Source organism: Scylla paramamosain, chromosome 40 (genome assembly GCF_035594125.1).
Source record: "Scylla paramamosain isolate STU-SP2022 chromosome 40, ASM3559412v1, whole genome shotgun sequence".
NCBI classification, from domain to species: Eukaryota; Metazoa; Arthropoda; class Malacostraca; order Decapoda; family Portunidae; genus Scylla; species Scylla paramamosain.
The window spans coordinates 162,501-172,872 of record NC_087190.1 but is presented as its reverse complement, the minus strand read 5'-3'; the positions used below and the strand labels follow the sequence as shown (position 1 = coordinate 172,872).

Genomic DNA, 10,372 nt, shown 5'->3' with positions numbered 1-10,372 from the left:
GAAGGCGCCCCCAACTTTCCAGTCATATATGGCGTGGAAGGGACAATACCAGCAAAGAAAAATATGAGAAAATGCATAATTTACTACAAAACCCAAAATGCGAAAAAAAAACCTTGCCAAATTGAACCTTCCCACGAATGGAGTTTTGATGCAATGAGCCACAGTTACTTAAAACACTCAACAAATATAACACCTGCCAAAAAAAATAAATAAAATAAATAAATAAATCAATAAATAAAGATAAAAACGCGAGAAAACCTTTAAATTATCACAACGCGAAATATACACACACGCTAAACTGGATGCGTCATTAATTAATATCCCCCCAATAGTTTATAGCCCCTCCCCTATTCATTGCTCTCCCCCCTTCCCTGCCTTGAGGAACACCTTCACTTATGGCCTGCTGTTGGGTCAGATTTGAGCCATTTTAACCTCGAATTACATACAATACATACATACATATTGTCTCCTTGTAATAATTATAATAGTCTTCCTGGCTTAATTTTTGTTTATTAATTATTCCTTATGTGTTTATTAATTATTTGTCATTTGTCTAATTCCTTGTTTTATTTAGCCTCGGTATTTAACTAAGCATTTTTTTTTTTTCACTTTCTGACTGTGGCCCTTGCAATGAACGGCTTAATTGTTTATTTACTGTTCCTTACGTGTTTATTGATTATATGTGAGTTATTTATTTGATATTCATGATTTTTTTTTTAACTTCGTATTTCTTTATATGATAGTTTTATCTTTTCGTGTTTTCTGGCTTAAGTTTTGTTTATTACTCCTTGTTTGTGTTATTAGGTGTGTCATTAATTATTTGTCTTATTTCTCGTAGTTTAATGGATTTTTTAGCACTTTAATTATTAGAGTTCCTCACCAGTCATTTTATTCGAGAGAGAGAGAGAGAGAGAGAGAGAGAGAGAGAGAGAGAGAGAGAGAGAGAGAGAGAGAGAGAGAGAGTCTAAATGAATGATAAAAAAAAATAATAATCAGTTACAGTATTTATTTATAAACGAACAATTCATGATAATAATAATAATAATAATAATAATAATAATAATATTTAAATACAAGGAGGAAAATGTGTAATAATAATAATAATAATAATAATAATAATAATAATAATAATAATAATAATAATAACAATAACTGCTTTTATCTTACACAGATAAATAGTTTTATAAATAGTTTATTGACCATAAACATTGTGTACATACACACAAAATTAAATAGAACAGATAAAAATTTCAAAATGTAGTCAGTGACACAGAAGACTGGTGACAAAACCTACTAAAGCCCATTAAATGATTGGGTCTCAAGTTTCCACATCATCAGTGGAACACTGCTTCTGAGCACTCAGGGATGGACAAGCTTTTCATGGCTTGTGTGAATGGAGACAAGACGTGTAGGGGATTTATTTGTTCTGTTTTTTCTTGTCCTACTCTCTCTTCCTCCCTCTTGACTCTTCCTTTGCTTCATCCTACTCTTTCTCTTGCTCATTCTCTCTCTCTCTCTCTCTCTCTCTCTCTCTCTCTCTCTCTCTCTCTCTCTCTCTCTCTCTCTCTCTCTGGACTTTTCAGACATAGCTCCTTATGATTTTTTGGCAATCCCAAACCTGTTGACAGTATCCTTATCTGAGAGCCAAGGAGACCATGCAGAATGTGGCAGCATACCTATCATTGGTTGCAGAAGCGTTTGAGCAGTGGAGTGATGGATGATTGTAGGAATGTGGTGGCACTGCTATCCACCATGACATTCATCCACATAACAGAACCATCTCACATGGTGCATTCAGCCTCAGGGAGAGGAACCTCTGTAGCCTTGGGCAGTAGCCCTTGGTCAGGTTTGCTCCAGAGTCAAACCTGCTTACCATCCGAGAATACCTTGGGGAGGAATGAGGAAGCCTTTTGCTCTGAACCCATGAAAATTGTTCAACCCTATAAGGGAAAAATATGAATGTTGAACAAATTGATGAGAAATGGAAGGAATAATGGGCTAAGTGTGTTGGATTACAGAGGGCTTTCTTTGAAGGACATTTTGAATGATAATTTGCAGAGTGGTTTTGCTTCATTTCCTCTCATTCATGACGGAGACTGGCAAGTTCTAACTGGCGTTCTCGAGCTTGCTGCTTCATCACTCCTCGCTGGAACTGGTAGATGAGAGAGAGAGAGAGAGAGAGAGAGAGAGAGAGAGAGAGAGAGAGAGAGAGAGAGAGAGAGAGAGAGAGAGAGAGAGAGAGAGAGAGAGAGAGAGAGAGAGAGAGAGAGAGAGAGAGAGAGAGAGAGAGAGAGAGAGAGAGAGAGAGAGAGAGAGAGAGAGAGAGAGAGAGAGAGAGAGAGAGAGAGAGAGAATGATGTGACATGACATTTTTAAGTACAAATGAGTATATAGTAACCATACACTGATACTTGTCCCCTCATACAGTGATAAGTTTACCCATACACAATGGACACAGATGGAACTTTTGGAGGCTAGAGTGCTCCAGCTGACTGGTGGACTCCATTTCATTGAGGAGGTCCAGGATTCTTTGCACAGTTGGGCTTTTGGTGGCAGTGGAAGCGGTGGTAGTGGCAGCAGTAACAGTTTTGGTCTTTCTATGGGCAAGTTCTGTAGGATTCATATTCTCCTCATGAGGGACGTCACTGTCAAGGGTCAACACAGCATCAATTCCCTCCTCAGGCAAAGAATGATGGATGCAATTTTCTGTTTCTTGTTGTTGCTCCACCTTTTCAGAGTGCTTGAGGTGCTCATCAGCCACCTTTCCACTGCTGGTGTGTGTCTCACACACACTGGTTCCTGTTCCACATCAAGACTGTTAGCAGATGCCACTTGTATTTCATCTACTTAGTACATTACATCATTACATAAGTTACTGGTGTTATCTGATATTAAAGTGTTAATGAGCAACATGCCACAGAAATCTGTTTAATTCAAGAAAATGATGAAGATAATAATAATGTTTTGTTGCACTTCATAAGGTGGCTCAGTTTTTACTACTCACCAACTCTGCTAATGACAGCAACTGTTCTCTTAAGGACGCTGCTTATCTTCCCGAGCTGCTCAAGGTCACGATCTGCTTCCTTTTCCTGCACCAGCTTTGATATCAAATCCTGCAGGAAACAACTGTGTTAATTCACATTTTGAATAAATCTAATAGATGAAATTTCACTTACAACACCTTATGTGTCTGGTGACTCATGGAGGACAGATACATCACCTGAGAGTGAATGGTCAGTGAAGAAGTTGACCCTTGATCCTGGCTAATCACATTAAGTACATTAAACACTCCTGTTAACTAATAAATGAGGGATAGATTTCTCTGGAAGGTTACATTACACTACTTCCCTGGCATTTGAAAACATTTTGCTCTAAATGAACTCATATGGAAGCTTTCCTGCAACATTAAATCTCAGCTAGATGCCAGATGGTGTAGCCTCCATCACAGAGCAAGGTAATGATATGAAGGCTTAGTACTTTGGTCAACACCTGAATAAGAACCATTTGAGATGAAGCAGAGATCACTAAACTGCCAGCAATTGAATAAGAAGTGTGTGAGATGCAGCAGAAATCACTAATCTGCCATGACATGAATAAGACAAATAGACAGTAGAAAGCCAGACCAGCAGAAGGAATAATCTATCTCTGTTCCTCTTGCACACACAGACTAACACTTTCATCCTTTCTACTTTATAATCACACAATCTCTCTCTCTCTCTCTCTCTCTCTCTCTCTCTCTCTCTCTCTCTCTCTCTCTCTCTCTCTCTCTCTCTCTCTCTCTCTCTCTCTCTCTCTCTCTCTCTCTCTCTCAATATCACCCTGTCATGCCTCTCCCCTCTCTGCCTTACCTGTGATCCTTCTGGTGACTGTGTGGGCGGGCGGCCTGCCTGACGCTGCACTTGGCAAACCAGCTGTTTTCCAGCACCACCACCATCTCACTGATGTGTACCAGCTGGTCGGGCACCATCACACCTGGAAGCAAGTCAGTGAGTCAGTAGGTGTTTCTGTACACAAAGCTGTCAGGTAGATAGACTTAATGAGTTGAGAGGTAATAAATAAATAAATAAATAAATAAACAAACAAAAGGATAAAACCATAAATTAGGGCAGCGTTCCGATGTGTGACAAGGGCACCAGCAGTATGTGGTAATTACCTGCAGGTCAATGGCAGCCTGCAGTCATCACCGCTAATCCTTCCTGCATTTCTGAGGCTTGGCCGACTCAAATTCCACCTTCTGAAATGATTGGGTTAGGTTACCTTAGGCTGTGTCTGTAGTAAGGGACCACATCTGCACATGAGGTCTGATCACTGCCAGATATAACTAATATTTCTTCAACACTTTCATGAACAGCAGTGAAAGAGAAAACATTAAGAGGAGGAGGAGGAGGAGGAGGAGGAGGAGGAATAAGACATACAAGGAAACAGGAATAATAGAAGGAAGACAAGGAGGAGGAGGAGGAGGAGGAGGAGGAGGAGGAGGAGGAGGAGGAGGAGGAGGAGGAGGAGGAGGAGGAGGAGGAGGAGCTGCTCATAGGACTGTGTAGATACAAATGAAAGGAAGAATAAGGCTGTGGCTGTGGATGACTTCATTTAGTTTGGCAAGCTAGATTAAGACCAGCAGTGTGGAGGATACAAAACAAACAAACACTCACACACACACACACACACACACACACACACACACACACACACACACACACACACACACCCTAACCTGTATATACAAAGACAGTGGGCAAGCTTCACACACTGCCTTTAACAATCAGCATCTCTCTCTCTCCTGGAAGTTAAATTTATCAAAAAACTCAAAGAAATCTTGGTAGAGACTTCAGTGAATCTGTGCTCCTGATGGTGGTGGTGGTGGTGGTGGCAGTGGTGATGGTGGTGGTACTTGGAACACTGGCTCTCTTGTCCCCTCATCCACATTCTGAGAGAGAGAGATAAGAGATGGTTAGATTAGGTAGGTACTTAGTTACATAGATTGAGATAGAGACATAGATAAATGGTTAAACAGAAAGTTAAATAGACTGAGAGATAGATGGTTAGATTAGGTAAACAGATAGACATTGAGACAAGCAGAGATAGGCCTAGTTAGGTTAGGTCCAGCAGATACTTAGATAAATGGGTAAACTGAGAGATTAATAGATAAAATAACAGACAGATAAATAAGCAGAGCCTGCAAAACTATCACTAATATTATGAAAAAAACCCTTGAACACCCTAAGGCCGGGCGCACACTGAGACGCAGGCAACACAGGCGACACAGCACAGAGCAGGGCAGAAAACTGCATCTCACTGGTTTAAACCTAAGCACGCATATTGACACGCAGGACAGCACAGCACAGATGCAGACCTGTGCCGGCCAGCGCGACGCAGTCGTTCGAACGCAGTTTCCTGTGCCACGTGCGGCGCAGCTTGATAGCAACTTGCTCTTTAGTACTCACAATGTCGTCCACAGAGCAACTCATAGAGGCTGTTCGCCATCAAAGAGTGCTGTATGACACTAGTCATCCTGATTATATGAGAGGAACTTATAAGAACGAGTTATGGGCAAATCCTCCATGTGTTTTCCTCTTCTCCAAGTATTCACTCCTCCACACTGACCTCTTTGCTCTACAAATGTCATATAATAACATTACTTTCTCCAACTCGTTTTCTGAGTCGGAATCGGAACTAAGGTTTCCAAAGTAATTTTTGGCAACAGCCATGATCAACACTACCGCACAGGACGACAGCCTGCTTCTCAATGTGCGCACCACGCCTGTGCTGCGCTGTGCTGCCCTGCCCTGCCCTGCCCTGCCCTGTGCTGCCCTGCGTCTCAATGTGCGCCTTGCCTAACAATTAAAAAATCATTAAAATACCAGAAATGAGGCAATTAGGCATTCAACAAACAAATTCTTCTATCTGTCTATGTCTAAACTTTGTAAAAATTAAAAAAATTACTTTAAATGTGTGTGGCCAGCTGTAGTAGTAGTAGTAGTAGTAGTAGTAGTAGTAGTAGTAGTAGTAGTAGTAGTAGTAGTAGTAGTAGTAGTAGTAGTAGTAGTAGTAGTAGTAGTAGTAGTAGTAGCCTTTCCACTAGGGGTTGAGAGACCTATTAAGTGAAAGATAGATGTCTGACTTACCTGATGTCACCTGGAGGGCTATTAAGGGCAGGAACACAGGAGGGCAGGTGTTCACAAGGCAGGTCAACACCACCAGTGTGAGGGGAAGTGTTTGGTGAGCCATACTGATGCTGCATTTGATTCCTGTGATGACCTGGGGGTGAGAAGCAGGTGGGAGGGGTGAGTGAGTGAAATCTGTCACTGTATACACACTGGGTATACAGTGAAGGTAGGACTCACTCATTGATGAATAACTGTGTGACTGAGTGACTGACTGACTGAATGACTGAGTGACATATCATATCCAAGATTGAAACTATTATTGTCACACATAAAGGGAAGATTGAAGTTTAAACATGCAAAGTAACTGTATTTAACATTGGCTGACATAGTGGAATAATACATTAGTGGAGAAAAATAGTGGATTCAGCAGGAGGAATAATATAAATAGACCAGACCAGCAGGAATAATATAAATATAGACAGTTGACCAGACAAATAGACAGTAATTACCTGCGGGTCGATGGCAGCCTGCAGTCATCACCGCTAATCCTTCCTGCATTTCTGAAGCTTGGCCGACTCAAATTCCACCTTCTGAAATGATTGGGTTAGGTTACCTTAGGCTGTGTCTGTAGTAAGGGACCACACCTGTACATGAGGTCTGATCACTGCCAGATATAAATAATATTTCTTCAACACTTTCATGAACAGCAGTGAAAGAGAAAACATTAAGAGGAGGAGGAGGAGGAGGAGGAGGAGGAATAAGACATACAAGGAAACAGGAATAATAGAAGGAAGACAAGGAGGAGGAGGAGGAGGAGGAGGAGGAGGAGGAGGAGGAGGAGGAGGAGGAGGAGGAGGAGGAGGAGGAGGAGGAGGAGGAGGAGGAGGAGGAGGAGGAGCTGCTCATAGGACTGTGTAGATACAAATGAAAGGAAGAATAAGGCTGTGGCTGTGGATGACTTCATTTAGTTTGGCAAGCTAGATTAAGACCAGCAGTGTGGAGGATACAAAACAAACAAACACTCACACACACACACACACACACACACACACACACACACACACACACACACACACACACACACACACACACACACACACACACACACACACACCCTAACCTGTATATACAAAGACAGTGGGCAGGCTTCACACACTGCCTTTAACAATCAGCATCTCTCTCTCTCCTGGAGAGAGAGAGATCTGAATACATATGAAGGATCTGAATACATATGAGAGGGCATCAAATGTCAGGTTAAATCCTTCACTTCATATACAGAGCTTAAACCCATTTATTTATCTTTTTTTTTTTCAATGCCTGCCCAAACTGAGATGCATCTTATAACCCCATATGTCTTATAAACTGTCAAATACAGTATTTTCTATTTTACAGTATTTTATCTTGTTCCAACAGGAAAATACTAATTTTACAGTATTTTATCTTGTTCCAACTGGAAAATACTAATTTTTTTGTCATTTTATATGCTAATGATGAAGTGCTTCAATGGCTGTCCTTCATCGGTATCCTATGGTCACCTCCTCTCTCCAAACTAACCAACAAGAACTCATGCACTATACTTGGTTTGTGTAGTAACAAGAATTGTGGGAGCTAATCACAACACACTATGACCACTGACTACTTAAATGTGTATTCATTCACATAAACTATACTATATCTTAATTAATTGACTATCCATGCACAAAAACATAAAAAATAAATAAACAAATAAGTAAATAAACAGAAAAAGATTACTATGTTATGCAACTCCATGGTTTCATATAAATTTCCCAGAGTAAAAGCAAGCATGACACACTCAGTATAATAGCATGTATTTTACACTTACTACTTCCAAACTGCCCCAACATGTGCATGGGAAAGGCCACACCTGGCATGCTCACCTGACAACACAGTAGGAGCCAATGTACCCAAAAGCATTGACTGTCAGGAAACAAACTGATGTTAAGTAGTTCTTCAAGAGCTTTTTTCCATACTTCATACTTATTTTCCGAGCATTCACAAGACCGGTTAGCTGCAGGCAAACAAATGCAAGTCATTAATATTACAAAGATAAACCTCAAAATACAAAGTGTCATTCCCAATTCAAAAGAAAAAGGAAAGAAAAGGAGAAATAAATAAAGCAAGCAAGTAAAATTATTAACTCCTGATCAAAGTCTTCCTTCCACTTTTGAAGCCAGAAAGCAAAATCATATTCCCCTTCACCTCACACTCTACTTACACCAGATCTATCATGGCATAAGGTAATTGATATGAAAAGTTCTATGCATAGCTATAATCCATTTTCACCTCTTTTTACCAATATAGTAACAGTAATCTTTAACATTTTGTCACCTAATGACACCATCACACACATTTTCAGTAACTGTAGATAATTCTAATGAGCCAAAATAAAATTACAGTAGATGCAATGCAATATTTTATCGCAATCACCCCTTTACTGCCAAGTGTTACCTTTTTAAATTATATTCTAAACTTCCATCAAGCTTAGGAAGCCAGTGCAGTTGCCAGAACAGTTTACTAGACACAATGAGGATAGTATCCCTCTAACATAAAAAAATAAAAATAAAAAAAAGGTCACATACCAAGTACACCACACCATAGATTTTGATGCTTTCAATGAACCCAATGATACAGATTTCAAAGGAGGCTGAGGTGCACGAGTGTTTCCAGCAGTGGCCGAGCTCATAGCAGGAGTATGGCAGGATCTTGCTGAAGCTCTCCATCCTGCTGTTGTTACCACTACTGCTCCTGCTGGTACCTGTCTCTCCTCACTACCTAAAGGGCAACACCTGAAAAGGGAACATAAGCATGGGTGTGCTGTCAATCCTCCTGTCTAAGTACTAACTTGTGCAAGCAATCTATTGAGGTGTTGAAACAACTCCCACAGGAAGCATATGAAAAACAAATACACAGGCACCAGATCACAAGACAATACTATTCAGTTAACAATGAAGTATGTATGCTGTAAATTTCTTATGTACGTTAAACTGCAGATATCCAGACTGAGAATGCCTCAAGTACCTTGTGATAAATAAAGCTCAACACATCATCAAATAAGTCACCAGCATCAAGGCAGTTTTTTGTTCAAGCAAGTCAGTTCTTAGAATCCCACAAAAGCAACTGTCAAGATCTGCAGATACACTTAAACTATCAGATGCATCAATGGTGATGCAGCAAAACCAGTCTCATCACATAAAAAATATAAAAAAATCAAAGATGTATGTTGGAGTCATCATAGATATCACAGGGAGGATATCATCTCAAGTAGAGCAGTGTCACATCATCTTAATCCTTATCACAGGCAAAATAGTTGATAAGATATTTCATGAGCTCAGTGATAAACACTATACTCAGTAATCTGATAATGAAACTGTAACATGTTCTTTAAAGAGGAAAAGAATGCTTATTAAAAACAATCCAAAAAAATATATTGGCTCCTGACAGACGCTATGGTCCCAATACCTAAAACGAGAGAGAGAGAGAGAGAGAGAGAGAGAGAGAGAGAGAGAGAGAGAGAGAGAGAGAGAGAGAGAGAGAGAGAGAGAGAGAGAGAGAGAGAGAGAGAGAGAGAGAGAGAGAGAGAGAGAGAGAGAGAGAGAGAGAGAGAGAGAGAGAGAATGATAGGCAACAAATTCATCCAAGTAGACATGGCAAAAACTGTAGATTTTTCCTACTTAATAAGCTTCATGGGCAGACAAATTCATGTGCATGGTCAGTTAAAGGATAAGTAAATCTTTGCACTGACATAAATCTGCAATGTTGTTTCTGTAAGGCTGAGCTGTACATTACCAGTTTACTTTCTACCCTCATGAGAATTGGTTCACATTCTCTCACGTTCTCAGGATCAGATCGATTCAATTAATGCATGGAGTCAATGTGACCCGGGTCTTATCATCCTGCACTGATCACATCAAGAATGGCATGACACGTTACAAAAGGAGGCACTGCACAAGCATTACATTTATGCCCCTACATCATAACTGCCTCTAACCAATACTAGCGAGTTGAACCTACAGCAGCTCAAAGGTCACGGTACGTGCCTCTTCACTCAATGAAACATTGTAGTCACTCTTGCTAAAGCAGAGATTGGCTGACCAGAAATGTCAGGTCACTGCAAGCTGGTTTCAAAGCAGAAAGATGAAAATCTCATAATAATGAGAAGGATGCTGTAATACTTCTATAAGGTGATTCCAAAAGCTTGATCACTGATGAGAAGTGTATTGCCATACATCACAACCTGTGGCTCA

At 40.4% G+C, this 10,372-nt stretch overlaps 1 protein-coding gene across 10 annotated transcripts in view; it reads right to left on the bottom strand.

Annotated features, from left to right (window-relative positions):
• Positions 1-991: 991 nt before the first annotated feature.
• LOC135092661 (transmembrane protein 135-like) overlaps positions 992-10,372 on the bottom strand; it is a 15,932-nt gene continuing 6,551 nt past the window's right edge. For 3 of the 10 annotated variants that reach the window (XM_063991264.1, XM_063991265.1, XM_063991267.1), the window contains exons 2-10: positions 8,708-8,914; positions 8,006-8,136; positions 6,617-6,697; positions 6,126-6,258; positions 4,715-4,927; positions 4,154-4,234; positions 3,849-3,972; positions 3,005-3,113; positions 2,262-2,799 (exon numbers count right to left, since the gene is read on the bottom strand). In XM_063991264.1, the coding sequence (XP_063847334.1) occupies positions 6,189-6,258; positions 6,617-6,697; positions 8,006-8,136; positions 8,708-8,848 (423 nt within the window). In that variant the 5' untranslated portion in view covers positions 8,849-8,914 and the 3' untranslated portion in view covers positions 2,262-2,799; positions 3,005-3,113; positions 3,849-3,972; ... (1 more) ...; positions 4,715-4,927; positions 6,126-6,188. Of the gene's footprint in view, positions 2,153-2,261; positions 2,800-3,004; positions 3,114-3,848; positions 3,973-4,153; positions 4,235-4,714; positions 4,928-6,125; positions 6,259-6,616; positions 6,698-7,227; positions 7,360-8,005; positions 8,137-8,707; positions 8,915-9,146; positions 9,318-10,372 lie in introns of those variants that run through there. The other 7 variants (XM_063991266.1, XM_063991269.1, XM_063991268.1 and 4 more) reach the window with 7 other exon arrangements.